The sequence below is a fragment of the Macrobrachium nipponense genome, chromosome 49 (genome assembly GCF_015104395.2).
Source record: "Macrobrachium nipponense isolate FS-2020 chromosome 49, ASM1510439v2, whole genome shotgun sequence".
Taxonomy (NCBI): Eukaryota; Metazoa; Arthropoda; class Malacostraca; order Decapoda; family Palaemonidae; genus Macrobrachium; species Macrobrachium nipponense.
Window position 1 is genome coordinate 17,594,177 of NC_087224.1, and position 27,653 is coordinate 17,621,829.

Here is a 27,653-nt window from a genome sequence, read left to right on the forward strand (position 1 = left end):
ATATTCAATCATTTACCTTAATTTTGCAACTAATTGGAAGTCTCTAGCACAATATTTCGATTTATGGTGAATTTATGAAAAAACTTTTTCCTTACGTCCACGCGGTAACTCTTCCGAAAAAATCATACATGCGATTGTGGTAATGTTTGCACCCTTTTAAATTAGCTGTTACATAAAGTTTTATATATGAAAATGTGCGCAATTTCATGCACAATACAACTAAAAACCACCCATGGTTGTAGCTTTTATCAATTTTGAAATATTTTCATATAAAAAATGATAAGTGACAAATTTTCAACCTTCGGTCAACTTTGACTCTACCGAAATGGTCGAAAATCGCAATTGTAAGCTAAAACGCTTATATTCTAGTAATATTCAAGCATTTACCTTCATTTTGCAACAAATTGGAAGTCTCCAGCACAATATTTCAATTTATGGTGAATTTATGAAAAAAATAACATTTTCTTTACGTCCGCGCGGTAAGTCTTCCGAAAAAATCATACGTGCGATTGTGGTAATGTTTGCACCCTTTTAAATTAGCCGTTACATAAAGTTTTTTATATGAAAATGTGTGCAATTTCATGTAGAATACAAAAATAATAATTGAAGGTTGTAGCTTTTATCATTTTTGAAATATTTGCAAATAAATCACGATGAATAGAAAAAAAACCACGTTCGGTCAACTTTGACTATACCGTAATGGTCGAAAAACGCAGTTGTAAGCTAAAACTCTTACAGTCTAGTAATATTCAGTCATTTATCTTCATCTTGAAACAAATTCAAAGTCTCTAGCACAATATTTAGATTTATGGTGAATTTAAAAAAAAAAAAAAAATTCCTTCCCTCCGCACGCGGATTCTCCGCCACAAATCTCCGAAATGCGTACGTCCCATTCTCGGAATATTTGCTCTGTTTCATATTAGGCATTTCATAGAGTTTTATATATGAAAATGTGCGCATTTTCATGTAGAATAAAACGAAAAATATTTGAAGGTTGTAGCTTTTCTTATTTCCGAAATAATTGCATATAAAAAAAATATAAAAAAATTCGAAATTCGGTCAACTTTAACTCGTCAGATATGGTCGAAAACTGCATTTTTAAGCCAATATTCTTACAGTATAGTAATATTCAATCATTTGTCTTCATTTTGAAACAAATTGGAAGTCTCTAGGAAAATAATATTTTTAGATTTTAGGGTGAATTTTTGAAAAAAATATTTGTTTACGTCCGCTCGTTATGAATTCATGCATTATTTTGTGATAATATTTTCTCTGTGTTGCTTTTATCGTTTTACAATGTGTTATATACCAAAATGATTGCAATTTAGTGTACATTACAACGAAAAAAAAAGTAACTTGTTACCTTTAACCGTTTCGCACACAGCGCAATTTGAATACAATTATATATGAAATTTCGTTTTTGCGCTATCATATATCGCATTATTTATTTATGATAATGATAATTTTTTTCATTTCTGATGGTTGCATACTAAACCTCAGCCAATGACAAAAAAAAAAGGAGCCAAAAATGAACTCTTAATCTTGAAAACTAAGCGCGCTGTGATTTTTTGAAAAAAAATATTTTTTCCGCTTCCGCGCTCACTCTGAAACACCTCCGGCACACGGGAGATTTTTTTTTTTTTTTTTTACCGCTTCGGCGTTTAAGGGTTAACCCTCACAGACTGGGCTATAGTAATATACTAAGTGCACCCCTAGACTGGGACTAGATTTAAGGATGGCCAGGTAAATAAAAATAATAAAATAAAATAAAATTACTCTAACTTTCATGGGAAATTGAAAGTGAATATTTCCAAACCTGTGAGGACCTCTCTAACAGGACAGTCGTAAAATATGTTCTAATTTTACCAAGGTATTAATGTTTTTCCTTATAATTTTTAATTTTATTTTGTAAAATTACAATTAAAGCTCACACAATATCATAACAGATAAGAACTAAAATATTTTCGAGCCCTCCTGGGATGAGGAGTTGCAATACATTTCCCTCCGTGAAATCTCAAGGCAAACTGACCTCTCTCTCCTGTACCGAATCACTTTAGATTTGCTGTAAGAGTTACCATGAGTCATTTATGGCCCATGGAAGTGATTTGAACACTTTCCCTGCAAAATTAATTCAAACTGTATGGCATGAAATGTTGATCATCGAGGACAATAACCAGAATTTGCCCCAAGGGTATAAATAGTTATCATTTGACGGCACAACTCACAAAGGGTTGAAGTGTTCAAGTTTTTTCTTTTTAATTTTTTTGTGAATTATCAATCTGCATTTTTTCTAAGATTTTATGCTCAACATTTACTTACACAATTTCTTTTAAAATAGTGTCAAATGCATATACAAGCCTTTTCATAAGTGTCTAAACTAGTAGTTCCCTTGTTTGTATTTTATACAATTTCTTAATTTGTTAACATACATTTTGCGGTTTTTGTTTTTGTTGCACAATTCAATGAAACATTCATAACATCCACACGTATTTTCATGTATAATTTTTTTTACTCATCACTCTTGCTGCACCAATAATTGGTGTTAGAGTACAGGCAGTCCCCAGTTATCAGCAGACTTGGTTAATGGCGATCCGGTTTTATGGGGCTTTGTCTAGCGCAATTATGGCACCATAACAGGAAGAGTTTCGGTTATCGGCACCATAAGGTGCTGATAATAGTTATGGCGTCATACCATACCTTCTAACAGAGGCGTCATACAACAGTTATCAATGTGATAAAGTGACGAGTTTCGATTGATGGTGGTTTTCCCTTATCGGCACCCTGCCAAGAGCAGAACACCCCCCCCCATACACACGCACGCCTGGGGACTGCCCGTGTTCTCTTCTCCCTTCACATAATAGTATAAGTCTATGGTTTGTTCCTCTACTATTTCTTCAATGTTTTGGATATCTGCTTCCACTGGTTTTAAAGTATCATTATTTTAGGAGATAAAAGTATATTCTTATCACTTTTTGGCTTATGTTCTTTCTTCGGGTCCTTTGGACTTTTGTTTCATTTAGAGAATCTAGTATTATTTATTTAGTTTTTGGCTTCGGGCATTCTCTATAGAAGCCTCTTTTTATCTATAGCTTCCAGTTAATTACAACTTTCTCCTGATTTTTTTTCTTCTATAAGAAAATGTATTATCTTCTTTTGCTTAATTTCTTTCCTGTCTCAAGTGAATCTGAACAAATATTATTACTAGCAAGATGGCGTGTGCTGCACTGCACTGGAGAAAGACTCGAGGATCCTATGAAGCCATCTTCAGTTCCTGTCGGATCTGTTTCCCTCGAAGACATCTTCAGAGCCTTTTGTCTCCAGGAAGGACCAAATCCCATTCCTTCTCCATAAAAAAAATCCAAAGGCTTCAGAGCCTGGAGACCATCTTGAAGCCTTCGGAAGCCCCAGAAGCCTCTGGAATTCCTAGAAACCTTCAGAATTCCCAGATTCCCTACTGTCGACCTGGGGACAGACAAGATCCACTTGGAAATTATTGTAATTGATTCGGAAGATAAAAGTTATTCATATGGAACAAGCACACAGGGACCACTGACTTGAAACTTAAGCTTCTAAAGAATATGTATAGTGTTCATTAGGAAAGAGTGAGAGGTGGTAAAGGGAAATACAAAATGCACAAACCTCACTTATTTAAAAAAAAAATTAATAAATAAACTAATAAATAGATAAAAATGTATTGGGGTAGCAATGCACTGCATCCTCGCTTGAACCTTGGAAGTTCCTTCTACATAAAACCCTCAGGGAAGAATAAAGGATAAAGGACTTCTGGAACTGAGAAGTTTGATAGTGAGGCTAAACATCTACTGTATAATGGTGGTGCTGTTCAGCAAATCTGGTTGCTCTCAGCAGGAAGAGGGCTCATAGATCAAGTGTGAATGTGAAAGATCTCTGATAAAATACAACTTATGAGAAATTGACAAACAAGAGTCCATCTGTTGATGGTCCAAGTCATAACTGCTAATATTAGGAAACAGAAACCTACCGCCACAAACCACTACAAGCAGTCCCCGGGTTATGACGGGTTTGGTTTACGACGTTCCGAGGTTAAGGCACTTTTCAATTATATTCATCAGAAATTATTTCCAGGGTTACGACGCATGTTCCAGGGTTACGACGCCTACAACGCTGATAATGCAAAATAATCAATATTTGAAGTTTTTACATGAAATACACCAAAGCATTAAAAGTAAGGTTTACTTAGGATTTTTGACGATGTTCCGGCTTACGACGATTTTCGGCTTACAACGCATCTCAAGAACGGAACCCCGTCGTAACCGGGGACTGCCTGTATATCTAAAAACAGATTTATCTCTGGCAGAAGCAGACATCGACACCACAAAACAGTACTCTAGTGAAGGAAGCACTAATGACCTTGAATAGGTTGCACTGATTTTATCACTGTTATAAATATATGAGGCTTCAGAAACAATATCTAACTTTTGTGCAGCATTTGCTGACACTTACATTGGGTGTTTCTTAACAGTAAGATGCGAGTCAAAAGTAACACCTGGAATGGTTAAAGCTTCAGACTCATTCAGCAAAGTCCCATTCACCTGAAGGGGAGAATGGGGTGGAAAAACTATACGAGAGCTGCTAATCGAGTGTTTTCACTTTACTGGGGTTCAGCCTCATGGCCCAACGACTACACCATTCACTGATCCAGTCCATGACTGATTGAGGCTGAGGGCAGCTTCATTTCTCATAACTGGAGACTTTACTACACCCAGAAGTGTTGCACCTCTGGCATAACGAACAATCTTGTTTACCAGGTCAACAACCAACCATATCACTTGTATACACTAAAAACAAGTGGACCAAGAACAAAACCCTGTGGAACTCCAGACATAATAGATCTCAGTTCACTAAAGATCCCAATCAACCACCTTTAATGATACGTATCTTGAAGTAATCCTAAAACAGCCGCCTACTCCAAGTTCCTGAAGTTTATAAATAAATGCCTTACGATTTACTAAATCAAAAGCAGCACTAAAATCTACCTAGATTACTCTGCACTCAAAACCCTTATTAAAGGTTCTCTTGCAAATCACATATCAAGTCTAAAAGCATATCACATGTACCCAACTGCTTCCTATAATAACAGTCCTTTAAATGCCACGTACTTATATAGCTGGCTTAAAAATCAGTTTTTCTGCAACTTGGAGAGCACAGGTAGAATGAAATTGGCCTGTAGTTACTGCAGTCTTCAGATAAGCTGATAGCTAACGTCCATTAGGAAGAAGTTATACCATATAACGAAAAGGTTGGCAATCGTAAAAAGCAGCTATAGCTACAACCTGGAAAGTGATTGGATCTGCACAAGAAGTTGAGGAATGATGTTTAACATCATAAATGTTAAGGGTATGAGACATGGGCAATTTGGCATCTTTCTTTCCTAATGCAACAGGTTAGTACAACAAGGAAATCCTAAACAAAAATATGGCTTCCCATTATTAATGGGCTTTAAGTGAAAGAAAATTCCAAATTGTTAATGAATGTAAAATTTTGTTTCCTTTTTTATTCTACTAGTGAAGGCAGTTCCAGAGTTACAAAGGTTTAGACTTAAGTCGATCCAATCTTACGACGCTTTTAAAAAACTTCATAAAATATTCGTCTCTGACTTAAGGGGTCCGGCCGGCTAATGCCATTTTTTTTAAAGACAGGACTTTGACATTCATACCACTTAATAAGGTGACTTGGGACATCTACAAACTGCATAAGATTTTCGCCTCTGACCTTCGGTTTTCTGACGCTAGGGCGATTTATTCCGAAAATAACCATTTTTCAAATTCTATCTCCTCCCTTGATATTTAATATTAAGACCTGAGATTACTACCATGATGTACATCTCCAATCAAATAAGGATTTTTTTTCTCTAAAAGTAATTTTTTTGCTCGATATGAATTTTTCATTGTGGTAAAAAATAAACCCTATAAAAAAGGGGGAGGCTTTATTTGATTGTTCTATAATGTCTTTCTGAGTTATATACCTAATTTTAATGCTATAGCTTTAAAACTAAGTGAGAAGATAGATTTTGAAGGTCAATAAGTATAGTTTTGAGATATGTACTGGCGTTCAAAGTTTTCCTTTGTATTTTTATAAAGACAATGTTAATAAATAATGATTATTATGAACGAATATTTCTTTTTTGGGTATTTATAAGCCAAAACTATGTTATTTATCATAATTTAATCTTAAATGATGATCCCTTTGCTCATGTATCATAGCCTGGGGCACTGCGTCAGGCAAGACGGGGCACTCCTTCCTACGCAACTCTCTCTCTCTCTCTCCTTCACTAACTCGGCTTATTAAAGCAAATTTTCTTCTTCTGTATGTTAGCGAGATGTTTTCCTTGTATTTTCCTCTTTGGCATGATGAAATCCTTGCCGAAACACAGATAAACAAACGTAAAAGCAAGAGAATGTCAGAGGTGAAACTCGAAAGAATACTCTCTTTTTACAAAGACAATGTTCATAAATCATGATTATTATGAATTTCATATTCCTTTTTGGGTAGTAATAAACCAAAACTATGTTATTTATCATAAATGAAGATCCCTTTGCTCAAAGACCATAGCCTGGGGGCACTGCACTACGCACCCCTCCCTCTCTCTCTTCACTAACTACGCTAATATCACGTATATTACGATATTCTGTAATCATATTAGAGCGAATTTTCTTCGTCTGTATGTTACAGAGATGTTATGCTAGTCTTTTCCTCATTGGCATGATGAAATTCTTGCCAAAACAAGGATAAACATATGTAAAAACAAGCAAATGTCAGAGGTGAAACTTGAACGTGTACATTACAAGAGGTTTCTCCTTGCACTGAAAGGTGGTAAACTAAGTTCCCTCCTGCCACATCATGGAATCTCTACAGATGCCATTGCTCACAATTTCTTTGACAATAATTATCAAAATTTGATAACAGAAGAAATATTGCATTTTCTTGTACAGATCAATGTTTTTGGCTTATTGAGCTACGTTTAATAATTACCCTGTAACTAAGAAAGTAACAGGAATTTTGAGGAAATATTTCGCGAATGTATTCTCCATTGCCATATGAAGCTCCATGAATTTTTCCTTGACTGCATTTTTTTTGCCCTATACCCCCCCTATATAAGGGTTCCGGCCGGTCCCCTTAAGGCAAAAATCCAAAGATAAGGCAGTCCCTTCGTTAAGGTGATGTTAGGCTTGGTACTAGTAGTTTCTGAGCTCCCTCATGTAAATAAGTGTCGCCATCCTTCCAATGTGCAAGCTAACCATAGGATTAAAGGTAAGGCTTTCACTACCTTTTATTTATATTAATTATTTTTAAGTAAGATCCAACATAAAGTCGCCACGCATAACTCGGGGACTGCCTATATTTCTTCTGTATCACTTTTATCTACAGCACTTGTGTAAAGTAAATTGTTTACCTAGTGCACTACCTTTCATGCATGCACCACACACCTAATGATGTCACTGAGTTACTTCAAGTCTCTTTATTGCAATGAGTTTACATACTTTGGATTGAAAATGATGTATCGTGTCATTGGAATTTCAAAGGGTTGAGATGAACATTCTTGTTATACAATAGCTTGAAATTATACAAATACAACAGAATGTAATGTTTAACATCTCTCTCCCAAATAGATATTAATAGGTAAATTATGACCTACCTTTTTAGAAGCAGATTACCAAGCAGTTACAATAACTATCAAAAGAGCAAATTCAAGGATCATCAGGATCACCCTTAATTTTTGAAGTTGCTTGAAATAACCAGGATTCCCAACTACCGTAATACCTCAACTTATGTCGTTAATTTATTCCAAGACCTGTGACTTGAATAAACCCTTTCCAACTAACAAAACTCGTTTGATGGTTAGACTTTTTATCTTTATAATAAAACAAACACAATTTTAATTCACCCTAATGAACAGAAAAACCAATGAAACTTTACAGTACCTGATGGGTGAAAGGGATATGCATTATCATAGGAAACTCAAAAACAATTATGTACTAATACAGTATACATGATGCCAGCCCCAAAGCATGTGTGGAAATCATGTGAAAATTTATCTCATTCTTCCTTCCCCCTCTTGTTATGTAGCACTATCTTATTAAAAGTTCTGAAAGAGGGTTTTGTAAGCTGTTAAATTCAGTAATTAATGCAACACACCATGTAGTAATAATAAAATATTGTATACAGACTTCCGTTCATACAACTATCCTTATGTAAGTGCAGTGATTACATGTAATCAACCACTGAACTGAACATTTACATGTCAATTTAATGATTTTCACTATAGTATTACAGACAGCATATGCACTGCTGTTGGCTATCATCAATACCATTTACTAGCATGTAAATATTCTCTGCTTATTTGTCATTACATTTAAATAGCATTGCACTTCTGTAAGTACATTCACATTAACAACTGTCTGTCTGTCTGCTCTCCACTTTCTCTCTCCATTGTGTTGTGCATCATTATTTTACTGCAAGTTTTGAGAATTTACTGTCCATAAACAAAATGTGATTACCTGTATAAATAAATACTCTTGGACGGTGTAAAGATTTCAGTCATATTTGTTTGCCATACCAAATAAATAACCATATTGCAGTAATTTATCTTTAATAGGCCTTGTTGCAGGAGCACTCAAAAGCTGAATGAAATGTTCATAAAATGGTTCAAGTGGAAACACCAAAATGCTAGTATAAAACATTAGCTACTGGCTTTGAATAAAATCAGCAGAAAAATACTTGCTCTTATGCCATACATATTACTGTACTACAATTACTTGCTATATCTGCTTGTATTGTTTAATTAATTACTGTAGGTATTCAACAGCTTGCAAGGCCCTCCTGAAATATTGTCATTATGTACAAACCCTAAAATCATTTATGATAAAAATGACAGTTGCCTCTAAAATATTGTGATGGAGGGTGACGCATGATGCTGCATTTCCTATCATTCCCAGGCCAAGCCCATGTCATGGTGATAATGGTGAGGAATCTGGCCTATTCCAAAATGTAAGTGGAAGGCATATTGTCACTGACCCAGAGAAAATATCTTGCAAGCTAGAGTTATATGAGATGGGAGATTGTGAATTTGAATACTGAGTGAAAATGACGAGAGTGACTAAGATAATTATATTTGAAGGCTTAGGGGACTGGAATATCTGTGACAATGATGACACTGATAATCCAAGTTATCAACAGGAAAAGCAGTTATGCTGAGAAATTATTAATATGTAAATATTTACCTCAACATTAGGATCAAACTGACTCGCAAACATCAGGTAAGAGCATTACATACCCACACAGGTATTAAAACATTAAACTCTAAGGAATTCTGTACCTGGAGAGGTTACACACCTCACATAACAAAAAGTTTTACCTAACTTCCAAACTAATCACAACCTAATTGATAGAATTTTATTCAATTAACCTTTCTGAGTAAATATGATAGAAATAATCAACACATGATCACATGTATAATAATAGTACTGCATATGCCAGTGCATAAGACGACCCCCAATTTTTCATGTAAACTTATAGGTTTAATGTTTGCCGTATAAGACAACCCCCACTTTATTAAATTACATAACTCAATCAGCTGATTCAAGTAATTAGGTACATAAATGAAAAAAAAATAATTGGAATTCATACCAAAAATGTGTAAAATCTGTATCTTCAAAATTTAATAATGTTTGGCAACACTAACCATTAAAAAAAACTTTTGTATTCCCTTAGGAAAAATATATGGTAAACAACACAACAAAGGCTCAACGCCTATGACATCACTATCAGCGGAGTAATACCCGTTGAAAGAAGATCCCCATGAATGTATTCCTTTAAAATTGGAACAAATACCAATATTACAGAAAGCTGGAAAACTATTGATATAACAAAAGTCTTCAGTTTGATTATGCAGTCCTACCAATGAAACATTGCTCTCTCTCTCTCTCTCTCTCTCTCTCTCTCTCTCTCTCTCTCTCTGAATTAAGTTCCAGTCGGCAACTAAAGACAGTCATTATATCGTTAAAACAAAACCAGATGATTTGCGAATGTAAACAAAACCAGAATGCATATGGCAGATTGCTTGTTCATAATAATATCACAATAATATGGTAACAATACTTGCAATATGATTACAGTAAAACAGCAGTTTTATTAAAATCATCATTATTCTCAATACAAAACTATTATTCAACTTTTGCTAATGGATATCTGTCATTGTAAAAACAGTTTCTCTCCAACTTACGATGATGCTCCATCTTCCACTAAGAAATTCCAGGTTTCATTATTTTGGATGGAGTCATTGTAAACCTGTACTAACGCAAACAACAGAATCGAGAAACAGATGACTGCTTACATCAATTGTTGTAACTGTCAAGCGTTTACTAAGAGTTGTGTTGAAGTTATCACTTTGTTAACCCCTACGGATTCTCATTGGTGGCTTCCAGAAGTGAAAAATAAAATAAATTTTTACTCATTCCCCAAGCAATGGACAACTGAAGAAAGAATCCCAGTAAATTAAAGCTGCAGGTTATAGCTGTGGCTGAATAAAATTAATAACATAGCAGGCGAAAAGTGATGTCCGGAACTGGTGAAATCACACTTAATGCTTATACAGTCACGTAGTTGGATGTTTTAAGCCCAACTTTGTTAACTTACAAGAAAAAGTATCTCTGAATTACATCTCTGTTAGCAGCTAATGGCACTAAAGATATCGATAATACTCAATAGTTGTGTTGCTAGTGATTCACTAGAACTCACTACAGTTTTACCATTACTATTCCATATGTTTTATTTACCATGTCGATAGTTGTGACGTTAGTTAACTATTGACGCAACTATCAACACTTCAGGGGTTAGCCTACACTGAAAATCTCTACAGGATTTAAGGTTTGCTTTTTATATTTGGTATATAAGATAACCTCCCATTTTGAAGGAGATTTTTTAAGGTTAAAAGTTCGCCTTATATGCCGGCATATATGGTAATAAATTTTCAACTCAAACTGAGATCAAAGCCAGAACTGTCAAATGAAAAGAGCACCACCAAATAAACCTGTGTGCACGCAATGATCACTCGAGGTGCAGTTTTAGAACTGAAACAAAGTCCAGCAATTCTCGCATGGGAATTTATTTTGCACCATGATATGCCAATGAATTTTGTGGATAGTAGTATTCAAATTGCTTGAATGGATATAAATAAAAAATTAACTTCTGGCAACTCTCTAAACCTCGGATCAGAGTATAAGTTCAATGAGAGTTGCCTCTAAAATATCGTGATGGAGTGTTAAGTAAAATGCTGCATTTACTGTCATTCCCAGGCCAAGCTCATCTTATGGTGATACTGGTGAGTCTGACTTATTCCCAGATGCAAGTGGAAGGCATCAAGTCATTGACAAAGGAGAATATCTTGCTAGCTGGAGTTATATGAAATGGGAGATTGTGGATTAGAATACTGAGTGAAAATGACGAGAGTGACTAAGAGAATTATATAATTAGAAGGGTTTAGGGGACTGGATTATCTGTGACAATGATAATCTAAGGTATCAACAGGAAAAGAAGTTATGCTGAAAGTAATATAAGTGCACATTATTATGGAGAAGTGATCAGTGATGAAACTGAGACTGATGGCGATGTCTAGATGTAAGGGGCATTGACTAAAGCTTCCAAACATGACAGCCAAAAAATGGAAGAGACTATGTACCAAATTATTATGTTTTTCTCTGGAATGGTAGAACTGATGCCCAATTGTGTTTAAGTTATAAGAGTGAAGAATCAACCCATGTCACCGTTGATGAAATAAACTGTTAGGACAGTGTTGCAGGTCAACTGAAAGGTTCAGGTAAGATGAACAAATGAACAAAAGAAATAATGTTTCTCACCATAAGATTACTTGTGCCTGATGTATCTACACATTATGCTTGAGATTATTGGTTGACTGACATGTTTCTTCATACACTAATATTTCCGAAGCTTATTCCCCATGATTGGAACCAGACCCTTTACAGATTTTTACACTATATAATAATCTGAGACTTCCATTCTGACAGCTCATGTTAATCATAGAACATTACACCACAAAATCCTGAAAAATTTTCAAGATCTTTTCATCCAGTGAAAAAAACTTGTGGCTGATGAAAGTCCTTTGTTGTTTCTAAGGTATCTTATTATATTGCAGAGGACCAGTTTGGTATAAAAAATAAATATTGGTGACGGTAAAACTGGGTGTGTCACGGATGTTTTTCTCTATAACGTTATATATGTTCATATTCCTGCTAACGACCTTCTCACTCACTCCGGAGCAGTCATGAAAACACTTCTGCATCTTATCTTGATGATGATCATATTCATTTAACCACCAAACAAAGGGACAGGAAAGAGTTTGTCTTGCTGATAGCGGTAAACACTTGCCTGTTAGCACCAACAGGGAGACATGACCATTGGACAGGGGACCCAGTCATGAAGCCGGATGGTATTGCTGTGTCAAAAACATGTGGCTTGTCGATAAGTCTGAGCACTTTTTCACCGAATTGATATTGCATGCGGAATGCTTATTGTATAACAACTGCAAAGTCCACATACTTGCAGTTTTTCTCTCTAAGAGTCCACTAGCATCTGCTGAACCAAGGGTTGGTAGGAGGAGGTTGATGGTACAACTTGATCATATTGCACCCCAGCTATGGCGCCAAAGGCATGGCTTTGCACAGTGTCACCAGCATAAGACAGCAAAAGAACAAGAGTTTACATATACATACGTACAAACATGATGAAATGCAAACAGGTCAAGATTAAGTGTCCACTGGTGCAGAGAGAGAGAGAGAGAGAGAGAGAGAGAGAGAGAGAGAGAGAGAGAGAGAGAAATAAAAATGGGTTATTGTATGGGTGGCAGGCCAAGCAGAATGGGTAGGGAGGGGTAGGTAGCCAATTAATTTCTTCGACAGCTTGTGATTGTTACTGGCTTAAAACCCGTTGTCTGCTTTGGCTGTCTCACGTCTTTGTTTTGAGCTTCATTTACTTTTAAAAAGTCTTACTTTTTCATGTTCACTGATTTTAATGCTAATTATGCTTTTCTGAAGTTATAACACCAGAAACCTGAAAGCCTTTGACAGTTACAAAAAAATCTATGGGTATTTACTGCCTAGCAATGTTGCATCTGAATTTTTCTTACCCGTCAGTGTCTTAGTCTGCATGTGTGTGTAATACTGTGGATGTATATGTACATGCATACATCACACTGAGGTAAATTACAATACTTTAGTGAGGGTCTGAGGAAGCTTTTGAGGGAATCATGATGAAAAGAACTAGAGCTACTCGAGCAAAATCCAAGGCCTTGGAAAACCATCACAAACAGCACCTGCAGTGTTGCAGGGACGTCCACAAAACCGCAAAATCTGCATAATGCAGACACAGGGTACCACACAGCAACCATTTAACATGCAATTAATAAGAAACATTGTGCAACTGGACAAAGCAGAGGGGCTGGTGTGTTGGCATCTTCACAACCAGCTACTTGAGGGAATAAAAGTGCATCACAAAGTGTGTCTATCAGCCACTTTTCAGCCAATTACACAGACGATGAACAAAGCGACATTATATCTGACAGTGTTGCTTGTGGTTCTAAGGTGAGAGACAAACAGGCACCTGCATTGCTGCAGGGACACCCACAAAAGCTGCAGAATGCAGTGTGACAGCAGCCATACAATATGCAAATAATGAGAAATGCAGCACAACTCAAAATATCAGGAGCATGCCTCAGAGCTGGTGTGAGGCAATTAGCAAAGTGATGTACACATCATCACTCATTGAGAAGCCAATAAGAGCCATGAAAGCTTCATAGCAGATGAGTCCTCTCCCAACCATGAAACTTCTATGACAAAGTCATGAGCCATCTCTATCGACCACTCACGTTATATAAACAATAAAAAGTCGTTGTATATGACATTGTTACAAAATAAACAATAAAAGTCGTTGTATACGAGTTATTTTGGAGACAATAAAACCTGCAAAAGCTCCCAAGCAGAAGAGCATTCTCCCAGCCCTATCCCCCCTTCCCTCTCTGCCAAACATATTAACCCTGAATGGATGGGGTAATAAATCATTATACAGCATCCCAAGCCAATTCAAACAAAAACAGCTCATTGGGAAGAGGAATGTATATGGAAATGCACAAGATATAAGAAAAAGAAAGAAAAAAAAAAAAAAATCTTAAAAATTTTCCCTACCTTCCACGATAAGTTGAAAATTACTATTTACAACCCCTTGTGGGGCCTCTTTTACAAGACAATCATACATTTTATGAAGTTATACATGATTTTTCAAATAAATAAATTTATTTTATTTTGTAAAATGATAATTATAGCTCACACAGTATCAAAGCAGATAAGAGATAATATTAGTAACAAATAATGAGCATATTTGTTGTAAAATATTTACGTACATTTACCAAGAATGAAGATGCAATAACTTTTTTTTATTTATACTTCTATTTTTCTATTTATTTGCAAAACTATACATGTATAACTGACATACTACCACAAAAGATAAGAACTAAAACCAGCAGCAATGCCCCGAGTATATTTATGAGCAAAACATTTGTAACCTAATAATGGTAAAAACCGTAGATTATTCAAGTGAATCCCTAGCGATACAACTTTTGATACTATAAACAAAACAACTCTGTTGCCTGGGTTAGGTTACACTGACATATATCCATTAGCAAAAGTCGATAATATTTGTGTATTGAGAATGATCCTTTTAATAAAACCCTTGTTTTACTGTACCTAATCATATTGCATGTATTATTACCATATTATCGAATTATATGAACAGAGTGATCTGCCATTTGCATTTTGGTTTTGTTTACATTCTTAAAATATCAGCCGATTTCATTTTACCGACATGATCACAGTCTTTAGACGCAGAATGGAACTTAATTTAAGAAAGAATGCTGGGTTTAAGAATTGCAGCTACTTAGCTTATAAACGTAGTATATAAAAAAAAAGTGCTTCGTGTGTTTTTTGTCAGTTTCAGACGGTGTTTTTGCCAGCCAAACCATTTTGCAGTCTGCTCATTATCCATAATTCCCAGACGTACTTGCCTTACGAAAGTTACAATGTTCATAATTCATAGTTCCTATTTGTGCTGAACTTCGAGCCTTGTTGTTTACTAAGGGGCAACATTTTCTTGGTAGTATTTTATAATCAAATTACGTAAAGGGTTTTGCAATATCAATAGTTCCCCAGTTATCCTTAATATCAGGATTCTTTCCAATTTTAAAGGAATACATTTATGAGGACCTACTTCCAATGGGTATTACTCCGTCAATAATGACGTCACATCATAAAGCACAAGGCGCCTATGAAAAGTGGCCCTATTTTACAAGGATATTTTATGAGAAAAATTTTATATCATAACACGTACTGAAAGATATTTCAAAGTTATTTTGTATACAGTATTCCAGTAGACTATGATGTTTTGTTTATGGCTGCTCATGGCCATTAGCTAGCACTTACTTTAGGGAATTTTTCTTAAGTTTATGATAACAGACATAATTTGGCTTATTTTTAATATTTTATTATTTTCCTGTAAGAATTAGACTTAATTTTCAATGTTTTGTTACTAGCAACAATAATTATGCCTCCCCTTACAGTACATACTATGTACTTAGCCTAGCCTATGGCACTCAGTCAACCATCGTATTATGGCCAAATTGGTTATACGTAGGGCAGTTATTTTACTACAGTATATATTTAAAACTGAAAAAATGCATTGAATGTTATGTTATTTAACACTGAACTTATTTAATGGTAATTTATGTGAATTTATAGATAAATGTTTTGTATAAAAAGGCAAGGTTAGAGTAATAACTGGTGGTCAAGAATGGATTAATCCATTTTCAGTTATTTCTTATGGGATAAATTCATTCAGATCTTGACAAAATCGAATCTCGTTGCTTTCTTCTCGAACAAATTAGCATCGAGGTCTGGGACTCTACTGCACTCCCAGTCTTGCCAGCTCATTCCACATCTATATTACAGTTATCAAAAGTAGAACAAAGCTTATGAATAATCACTGTCATTCATAAGGTTTAGCTCCTTATGGACATTCGGGCCTGCCCACAGAAATGCTGATACTTTTGCTATGAGAGACTATTAGCCATGCCATGGTTAGGTTGCAGAACCGACAGGTATCTAATTTACAAAAGTCAAATAATAGTTGTATTATGAAAAACTATAATTTATAAAACTGTTGTTTTATGTACTGTATGCAATTATATTTCATGCATTATCATCATATCCTATTACAACTTATGTTCAAGCAGCATTTGTACCCATGTTGTTTACATTCTTAAAATCATCAACTGATTGCATTTTATAGACACCAACAAAGCCATTAGGCATTAGTAGTTGATAAATGAAATGCATATCAAGATTCTTTTTTTTCATAAATTGCCAAAGCTGGGTTTAAAAATGCATCTTACTTTATTTTTAAATGTACTACATTAAATGAATTAGAAGGTTTTGTAGTTTGCACTTTACATATTCGTTTTTTCAGCAGAAATATTCACTTTCCACTCAATGTGTTAAATTTGCTGACCTTATGTGGTTAGTCAGGGGATTAGTACAAAAAAGTACACTTAGTATGACTCCGAGGGTCTAACCATAAAGGCCTAAAAGAAGTACTTTTGTAACTAAGGCATTTTCTGGGCAGGGTAAACACCTTACAGAACAATAACTTTTACTCAATTTCTTGACCCACTAGTAATGAAAGGAAAGGGTGCTAAAAACTAATCCACAAAGGTTGTCAAAGTTGGAACTTAAGTACTTCCATACCTAAGGCACAATATACGCAGGCTAAGCACCTTATATAACAACAAGTCTTGTCCAACAGTGTGGTCCAACTCATAGCATCTAATTGTAATTATCCCTTTGTTGCATCATACAATGAAATTTCTAAATTACATAAGGATGAAAATTGGGGTACTCAAACAAATGGCAAGAGAACTACCAACTAACCAACAAAAGTGATGAAAGAAGTTGGAATCTAAGTATTTCTGTTCCTCAGGCACTGGTTGGGCAGGCCATGCACTTTCTGTACAACAAGTTTTACCCAGCTTCCTGACCCAACATTTGAATTATACCTTCTGCATGACATGCGAAATAGTAATAAATTCAAATTGGGACCAAACCCACAACTCTCACAAGAAAGACAAGGGCACCACACACACTAACTCACACTGGTTATGAAACCTTCACCCAATAGTGACCATATAGGTAGCAATCCATTTGAGATACCTCTTCTGAGTGAATAAGATGGAAAGAATCAACAAAAGTGTAAAAAATAAATTGTGTAAAAAATAAATTTTCAACCCACATCTGCAGTGATCCAAGGAATCTCAAATGGAAATCATGAAAACTACCAACTGACCAGTACAGCTCATGAAAGAATTTGGAACTCAAGACAGTAATTCTGTACCTAAGGCATTACCTGGGCAGCCTAGCAAGTATTACCCAAATTCCCAACCTTTCAGAGACCCATCTGACAGCATTTCATACTGTCTGATGTTTCGGAGCAAATAAGAAGGAAATAATCAACACAATCATGTGAGTTACAAAATTCATTTCTAGTCATTTCTAACTCACATTGACACAGCACAGATCTAAAAAGAAGATGGAAATTGGGTATTTCTGCATCCGAGTCATTACCAGAGCAGGGTTACACCTTGCATACTAGCGAGTTTTATCCAATTCTCCCACCCACCAGTTACCCAACTGATAGCATTCCATTTGAATTACCCCATCTGAATGAATATAGTGGAAATAAGCAACATGTGTAAAAGAAATAAGTTTAACTTACAACATACCAACACCCAAGCCTCAATGAAAGGTGACTAACCCAAAAAGGTCATGAAAGAAATTGAAACCCAAGTAACTCTGTACTGAGTCATTACCTGGACAAGTTACACATCTTGCACAACAGCAAGTTTTACCCTACTTTCATTCTCATTAGTGACCCAACACAGCAGTTCATTTGAACTACACATTCTGAGTGAATATGATGGAAATAACAAAATTACATGTGCAACTGAACTAAATTCATATAGCACACCTAGATTAAACTCAGGACTTTCAATGTGGTGTATTCACTCTTAGGTAAAACTTGCTGGTATGTAAGGTGTAATGCCAGCCCAGATAATACCTCGGGTATTGAAGTGCTCGGGTATCAATTTTTGTTTTAATACCTCTCTGGGGATTAGCTGATAGCACTACTGCCTGTCATAATTCCTCACAAGGGATAATTCAAATGGAATGCTGTCAACTGTGTCACTGGTGGGTTAGGAAGGTGGGTAAAACTCACGGGTACGCAAAAATACGCACAGACTACTCTATTGAAACCTTGGGAATAGAAATAATGAAATTCCAACTTCTTTCATGACCTGTGTGAGGTAGCTAGAGGTGTGTTGACTTAATTTGGGAGTCCTGGGTTTGACCCTGATGAGTTAAAAATTCATTTCTATTTCAAAATTGTGTTGATTATATTCATCATGTAAGCTGGTTAAAAAAAACAAGTGGCTGGATCAACAAAACTCAAAACTTTTCAATGTACCTCCCCCTTCCAACAACTGATAACTTCCTAAGATATTGTACACACTTGTTTCAAAATATTCCTCATTCAAGTCATAAAAATGAAATTAAAAAAACTCAGCAATGAGTTTAAGTGGTAAACTGAGTAAACTGTCTAAATACGCTGATGTTCAAAAATGTACATCTGATATGTAATGCAATACTGTAACACTTTGTATTCTAATTTTAGTGTTGCACATAACAGGCTACTGATTTAATGCATAAATTTTCCAGTTAACATTGAAATGGACAATATTAATCTCAAGTCAGTCATCATATCATTTTAAGGATATCAACAACCATTTTTACACCTTATCTTTGCATTCCTTTCGTAGGGGCATAATGTGATATGGTACATTTCATCAAGTTTAAGTGATTTTTGTATTTCCATGGATTTTTACATTCTTCTCACTAATGTAAAGTTGAATAAACTGGCGTCAAGTTTTATTTTTCCAATTATCATTTTTAACAAAAACTTCATACAGTCAACAATGACAGAACATGAATGATGTTAAGCAGGTATTACTGCAAACTCATTTCATCTATTTACTTCAGGCAAGATTGTATCCAGTGATTTTTCAAAAATGTTTTCAGCAATGCACAAGATGCCAAATTATCACACAAGTTAGAACTGCCTCACATAAGTTCACCTGAGCGGTATTTTAACCTATATTTCCACTTGACATATAGTAACACCTTGCATGTACAACTCTACAATTATCAGTTAATTACGTATTAAAATTGTTCACCAGACCACAGAGCTATAAATCTTAGCTATCACATGCTGGCCCTAAAATTACCAAACCAAACCCTGACGACCTGATAAGTATAGAATAAGGCTCCAACAAATTTCTAATGGCAGAAATACAACCACAACTGAAAGACAAAGTCAAATAGCTTTTAGGTGATAACAAAAATAACTGACACTTACCTTAAATCTGTTGTAAACCAAGTCTGCCTTTTCTCTGACTTCGTCATCGTATTTGTATCTTCGGCACTGTGAAAGCAAAGCATTTCTACTATTAAAAAGGTACTTTGGACTCAAATACTAAATCACTGTATATGGAGATGAAGATAATGAGCAACAAAATGTTAAATGACATGCTATGATCTAGGTGAATTAATTCCTCAATACAGCAAAAATGAAAGTTTTTATGATAAAATTATTGGTCTGCATACTTACCTACTGTTAAAGTTAGCTTATATCTTTGCACTGTTAGGTGTAACTGCCATTACAAAAGACAAAATGATGCTTGGCTGACCAGCTGGGACTGCCTTTGTAATTGCTTATTTCCCATCAGGTGGCATTGGAAGGTTTGCATTCTTGTTAGAATTCTTCATGAGCACCCACTGAGAGTTTTTGTTATTTGGGTGAATCTTACCTACTGTTAAAGGCCACGTTGCTGGCATAAGGCCTCATTATAATGTAGGTGACCATAGCTACCTGATGTTTGAAGGGATTTGCTTCAAATTTTTACTGCTTTATTAAAAAAAATAAAACACTATTTGAACATTGCAACCTTATGTTTCAAGCGCTTCCTTCTGTGCTACTGATTTTACCAGAAGGGGAGCACAGAAGGAAGTGCTCGACATATATGGTTGCAACATTCAAATAGTGTTTTATGAGCCTTTTATTTTCATATATAGTTATACTACATACTGTAAAAGTTTCATCGAGTTTGGTGCAGTCTTCTTCGAGGTATGGCCCTTTACTTTTTAAAAAGGTTAGTTTTGAGAAAATGGTGAAAGGAAAAATATCTTGCTTATATTTTAATATAACTATGAAATTATGATAGTTAGAAAGGTGATTTTTGCATTAAAATTATGTCTTCATAAAAGAAACATCCCCTGAAATTTACAAAATAATTGGATGCAAAGAAATATGCTCCTTGCCTGGCTTCCTCTTGGGTGACTGATACTCATGGCAGTTCTCCAATAAAGACGCCTTTTGTTCTGATTTCTTTTGTCTTTTTAAATGCACCAAAAAGCCAGCCAAAGCATAATTGATAGATTAATTAGTTCTTGCAAGCAAAGCATGACTCACAAAGTACACTATGGTGATTACATACAGTTCTGGCAGGTCAGCCCAATAATTTTTTTTTCTTTTTTAAATCCCGAATGCTTCTAATGGCATGAAGATATAAGTACTTTAACATTAGGTAAGACATGAAGATATAAGCTAACTTTAACATTAGGTAAGACCATAAGCTTCATTCTCATTAATACACTAATAACTAGTTCTCTCTTTAAAAGAATGCTAAACTCATCAATATAGACAGTATATATAAAAGTTGTTCCATGCACTGAGGTTAGCATTTTTAACATTTTCATAGTAGTATAGAAAGAGAGAGGAGAGGAAAAAATAATCAATAAAACATTTATTACATCAAGTTACTCACCTTTTTAATTGCATCTACAACATGAGGATTCTTTTTTAACATGAGACCAGATATGACAAGTTTAGACATTCTTTCTAGGTAATCTTTTGCGTCGTCTTTACGTGGATCCGTTACAGATAACGCCTCTCGTATCTTCTGGTCGAGATCCAGCAACTGGGCCTCTATATCCAACGTTCTGGAAGGATAAAAAATAAAATGTAAATATGAGAAATCATACGAAAAAATAAGACATAAATATGAGAAATCATACGAAAAAATTACATAAATATGAGAAATCATACGAAAAAATAAGACATAAATATGAGAAATCATATGAAACCAGGCGACACCTAATCTAAGAGCAAAAATAATACAGTGGTCCCCCAATTCGCGGGGGATGTGTTTCAGACAACCCCCCCGTGAATAGTTAGAATCCGCGAATGTTTGCAACCCCTATAAAAACAGCCTATATGTTGTTACTTAAAACTCAAGAAAAACCACTACAAACTTTCATACTTGGTTGTTTTAATAGTTTTATCACAAAAAGTGCATTTTACGATGAAATTGATAAAAAAAACCCAGGAATTTGTGGATATTTCTCATAGAAAAATACGGCTAATGCGCGAATTTTCCGTGAATGTGGGGAAATGTTCACGAGAGAAATCCGCGAGAACGCGAATACGGGGGTCCACTGTATTCCAAATTATTTTTTTAATAGACTTGGTCAGATTTTTATATCAAAATTTGAAAACTGAATTTTTAATAAAAGGAATACAAATCGCTCACAATTAAATGTCACTCTAGAGATAGGTAATAAACAGTTGTATAGCTCAAAAAGACCTAACAAGCACACATCACAGGAACACAAACTTGATTCATTTGCTCTTCATTATTTCTAATCTTATCATACTCCAAGAAAAATCATCATTTTTAAAGTAAATTGTATTTTTCCTAACTATACAAACCTGAGGTCCTTTACATAAGGAATTACAGGCAGTCCACAGTCATCAGTGGAGTGCTGATAAGCAAAAACCGCCATTAACCGAAACTCTGCAATTTATGGCACTCTAGCATTAATGTAAAGGACCTCAGGTTTGTATAGTTAGGAAAAACAATTTACTTTAAAAAACTGTGATTTGTTCCTAAATGATATACAAACCCTACTTTACATTAGGACGACTCACTGGTTGTAAGAGCGAGGAGGAATGCCCTGCTGCTGACAACTTGATTGGAGTACAAGAGCTGCACGATCAAGAGTCAGGCTCAGGCTTCTGGCCCTTTTTGAAATGAGTCAAGAACTGTAACTCATTTGAAAAAGGGTTGGGAAGAAATATTTAGAATCGGAGGCTTTAATGCAAGGTTTTGGGAAGGGCTTGCAACATTGCCAGTCTCGTTCCCCCTCTTGCTGGAGGAAGGAGCACAATTACTTCTATCATTCTGAAAAAAATAGAACAGAAACTCGATGTGTAGGCTTACTGCATCAAACGCCCGACCGGCAAGTGTAAGTTCGAGTCCAATCCTCAACCCTCAGGAGGGGGGTGAAGCCAGTTACTCTCGAATCCTTCTCACCTCTAGATCAGCACACCATCAGCCGAGATGCAACTTGTCTACTTGAAGGAGCCGGGTAAGCAAACACAAGTTGTTGAAAATCCGCCACTAGTCCAAGAAAAAGGAGTTCCAAGGCCCTGTGGGCCTACCTGAAGGAAGATATAAATGCGGTCCTAATGAAACTGCACCTATCTCCCAGTCCGACATATTTTTCATAGTGTGATGAAAGTACCAAGCCCCTATTACTGTTTGCTCTCTGAGAAAGCGTACATTTGACATAGTCATCTACAGAGGAGTTCCTCAAGATCTGGCAGAACTCGGAGGAAGACATATCTTTAGGCACTTCTGCATTGGGAATCAGTAGTGGAGAAAGAAATCGACATTCAACGAAGGGTGTTGATCCTCTGCAGGTACAGTAACACACCAATAGGACAAAGTAATGATTGACCTGGATCAACCAATACAGTCCAAAATGTAGGAGATCATGAAGAATTCATACTCGCATCCAAGACAGATGTTGAGAACAAACCATGCAAATTGTCTACTTCTTCACCAATGCTGGAGAGAGAAGAACTGCTCTTTGAAAATAAAACTGTCTTGATGATTCTCACTAGGTATGTGCACATTGGATGAGAGTCAAATGCCTTCTAGAGACTGAGGTCCCTGGATGGCAAGACAAGAGAAGTTTCTCATCAGTAGCTGAATCTCAACCAAGGAGAAACAATACTATTTTAGTGAATGACCAAGGCAAGTGTGGAACTACGTCTTCACAGTTGAATCGGAGGGAAGTGAACTCAGCGTTAATGACTCTGGCTGCAAGCGAATCCACAGATTTGCTTGCAGCCAGAGTCATTTAAGTCATTAACGCTGAGTCATTAAAGCCAGAGTCATTAACCAGTTCCGGCCTCCGTTTCTGTCCCTCTTGGCCTAATTGCAAGACTTCCGGGAAACTGATGACGCCTGCCTGTCCAAAAGGCGTCACTCTGAGCTGCATACAGGGATGCTCGCAAATGAGCGACCAACACGGAACTAGTCTTAGACAGAACATCTTGGACAAGCAGTAGAAGTGTGAACCAAAATCTGCACTTCTACGGCTCCCAACATGCTAGATCCTGGGGACAGCGTGACGGCTCCTCTCACTGAAGAAACAGAAGAGCCAACGGAAGACCCAACTGCCACCTCAGTTCGAAGAGACAGACCCTTAGAAGTCCTGTGACAAGACTTCTTAGGGCAGGGAGACACTACCTTCTCCTTCTCCAACAGGGGAGCCTTACAACTTCCGCATGACTTGTTCTACAGTAATACCCTGAACTTACACAGGTTAGGTTCCAACCCCCACCCCCCCCAGCAGAGGGAATTTCCTTGTAAGTTTGGCACAGTCTAAAAATGTTAATAAATGAATACTTTTAGTTTGAATACTAAATATGACCCTAATCATGCTCTCTATTTTTTAAGCTAACTTTTAAATGAAATTCAAGTTCCTGTAAATTAATTTAAAAGAGCGTAATACATTACCCATGAAAAAGAAATAAATGGTTAGTAAAAATATAGGTGCATGTGAAAATTACACACATATAGAGAGAGAGAGAGAGAGAGAGAGAGAGAGAGAGAGAGAGAGAGAGAGAGAGAGAGAGAGAGAGAGAGAGAGAGAGAGAGAGAGAGAATAAAGTAAAAAATCACTGATGCATCATTTTGTCATTACAGATATATTATCATTAGAAAATATTAATATACATACAGTAAGTAGATGTACCATAAAAATTCTCTCATCTCAGTAAGAGAGAGATAGAAAAGTTGTACTTAAGTGAAATGGAAAGGTTATTTCTTTAAAACAAAGAGAGAGAGAGAGAGAGAGAGAGAGAGAGAGAGAGAAAAATTATTATTCTTATTATTAATGTTATTCAATTTACACACAAAAACCTGAAAACTTATAAATTGCATAAAAAAATTAAACAAAACTTCAGGATAACAGCAGCACATCAATATGATTTTCAGTAGGGGAACTGTACTCTCTCTCTCTCTCTCTCTCTCAAGGGCCAATGTCACAACATGCTAACGAGTCATAGCATGATGAGATATCCAACCATCTACTGCTGTAATCTGTTATTGCTCACTGTTAGCCTGCAGAAAAGAAAAATAATTAAAAAAGGACACTCTTCTCGCACCCAAGGGTACTGCTATCCGAAATAAGAGGAGATCCTTCAAACATCAAAACCACAAGGGCACACCCCCTTTCATCCAATAAACTAGTGAAAAGGGCAAAGAGAAAGAGGGAATACCGGGAGAAAAAACAAAGGGCAAACTTCCGAATTTCCTCTCGGTAAATCTCCAAAGCATAAGCGTAAATATCAAATAAATATACTGTCCTGCCCCAACATTAAAGGGCAAAAATAAGTGATAAGGGTAAAGATACACTGCCACCTACCCTTAACACATAAAGGGGAAAGGCAGCTAGCAAGGCTTATCACAAAAAGTGGGTTTGTATATTAATTAATTAATCCAGGCAGATGGGTCTACCCGCCTACCAGATGGCAGTTACTGCCTAACCCCCTGGTTCAAGAATTTAGCACCAGTGTTCCAGCTTCGCCGTAAAGTAATTCCTAATGTAAAGGACCAAGGGTTTGTATATTGTGTGGGAACAACATCACTTTCCTTCTAAACTTCATCTGAGAACTCAACTGGAGTGAGAAATCTTAAAGGCTACACATTTGTATAACAGTACTTTTTAGCAAAAACAAGACCAAATGTATTAGTCTTATTATGTCAACCTGTCTGTTGCAAATTAATTTAATAAATGAATACAGCACATTTAAGTAACTTCAAAATAATATCAAAAGCAACACACGTATTCATTTACGAAGACATGCATCATAAATAGCTTTAGCTTTTATCACACCGTTATGCAAGTGATGCATTTAATCACACTTATGCAGTCTTGCATTTAGTTTTTTTTTTTTTTCTTTATTGGACATTGTGCTCAGTGCAACTTCATTTTTCCAAACATCTTTACAAAGACACTGATACCGAGGGATCTTGTAAAATGAATAATACATTTCTAGTGCTGTTTGATTCTTATGTGATATATTAGTTATACATAAAGAAGTATTGTTAGAGAGTAAATGAAATTTAATTGTCCTTGTTTTTGTTTGGCGACAAGTTGACAAATGATAATATTGTTAAACTATTAAAACAGCTGATGCTTGGACAAGATCAACACAAACACATACACATGTTAACACAGTACTTTTTACCTGGAGTGCTTATAAGTACTGTTGCTTTTCTTTCAAAATGAACGTTAGCTCAGTTCAAAAGGTTCATTTCGTCAACAAAGGCTGGCATATACTTTAGGTTTTACCAGATTTACAAGAAGGTTCACATGTATGATTTACATACTGTGCCTAGTATTTCAGATACAGTAATCCTTCAACTTTCCAGATCACCATCACCTAGAACTTAATACTGTCTGACACACACATACAAAGAATAGACATTCAATGTACTAAAACATATTTGTAAGTTTAACTCCAACTGACACTAAGTAACTTACTTGGCTTTGGCTGTCTCGTGAATTTTCTGTTTTCTTCTACGATTGCACTATGTGTATCTTCTTTCTCATTTTTCTGACTTAGTTCTCTTAGTTCATCTGCATTAAGCGTTCCACACTCCAAATCCGTTTTGAGTTTAAGGAATGTCTGTTTAGATGATAAATCACTCTGAAAAAACAAAAATTTGTAGTTCAACGTATTAGCCTTCAAATGAGAACTACTCTATGACCTATAACTATACTGGCTTCCCTTTGGCCTTCAGTTACAATGCATTTTGTCTTTACTTTTCATGTTTCTTGCCTCTGTGCCCAATAATCAATACCCAATTTAACCCTCTTACGCCGGAGCCCTAAAAATCAAAACGTCTCCCGTATGCCGGGCCTGGTTTGGAGTGAGCACGGAAGTGGAAAAAATAATTTTTTCAAAAAATTACAGCGCGCGTACTTTTGAAGATTAAGAGTTCATTTTTGGCTCCTTTTTTTGTCATTGCCTGAAGTTTAGAATGCAACCATCAGAAATGAAAAATAATATCATTATCATATGTAAATAATGCGATATATGGTAGCGAAAAAAAAAAATTCATACATAATTGTATTCAAATCACGCTGTGCAGAAAACGGTCAAAGCTAACCAGTTACTTTTTTTTGCGTTGTATTGTACACTAAATTGCAATCATTTTGATATATACATTGTAAAACAATAAAAGCACACCGGAAAAATATTATCACAAAATGATGTACGAATTCGTAACGCGCGGACGCAAAAAAATATTTTTTTCAAAAATTCATCCACCGTAATTCTAAATAATGTTCTAGAGACTTCCAATTTGTTTCAAATTAAGACAAATGATTGAATATTACGATACTGTAAGAGTTTTAGATTAGAATTGCAGATTTCGACCATTTCGGACGAGTTAAATTTGACCGAATGCCGAAATTTTAAATATATATTTTTTTTTCATATGCACATCTTTTTCGAAGCTGGAAAAAGCTACAACCTTCATTTATTTTTATTGTATTCTTCATGAATTTGCGCACATTTTGATATATGAAACTCTATAAAAAGGCTAATATGAAAAGGAGCAAATATTAGGATAATGCCATGTAACGTATTTCGGAGACTTGCGGCCGCGAATCGGCGCGCGGAGTGAAGGTAAAATATATTTTTCAAAATTCACCATAAATCACAATATTGTTTTAGAGACTTCAAATTTGTTTCAAAATGAAGAAAAATGATGGAATATTATACTAGGCCGTAAGAGTTTTAGCTTACAATTGCGTTTTCAACTATTTCGGTAGAGTCAAATTTGACCGAACGTGGTTTTTTTTTTATCGTGATTTATATGCAAATATTTCAAAAAAAAGAGAAAAGCTACAACCTTCAATCATTTTTAGTTGTATTCTACATGAAATTGCGCATATTTTCATATATAAAACTTTATGTAACAGCTAATTTTAAATGGTGCAAACATTTCGACAATCGCACAAAAAAATTCTGATTTTTTTCGGAAGAGTTACCGCGCGAACGTAATTTTTTTTTTCATAAAT

The 27,653-nt window shown here is 35.6% G+C and overlaps 1 protein-coding gene across 1 annotated transcript in view; it reads right to left on the bottom strand.

Annotated features, from left to right (window-relative positions):
* The window catches only part of LOC135205253 (hepatoma-derived growth factor-related protein 2-like), a 178,641-nt gene that overhangs the window by 52,156 nt on the left and 98,832 nt on the right, over positions 1–27,653 (bottom strand). The window contains exons 12-14 of the mRNA XM_064235602.1: positions 26,105–26,274; positions 21,035–21,209; positions 19,567–19,632 (exon numbers count right to left, since the gene is read on the bottom strand). Coding sequence (XP_064091672.1) covers positions 19,567–19,632; positions 21,035–21,209; positions 26,105–26,274 — 411 coding nt within the window. The remainder of the gene's footprint in view (positions 1–19,566; positions 19,633–21,034; positions 21,210–26,104; positions 26,275–27,653) is intronic.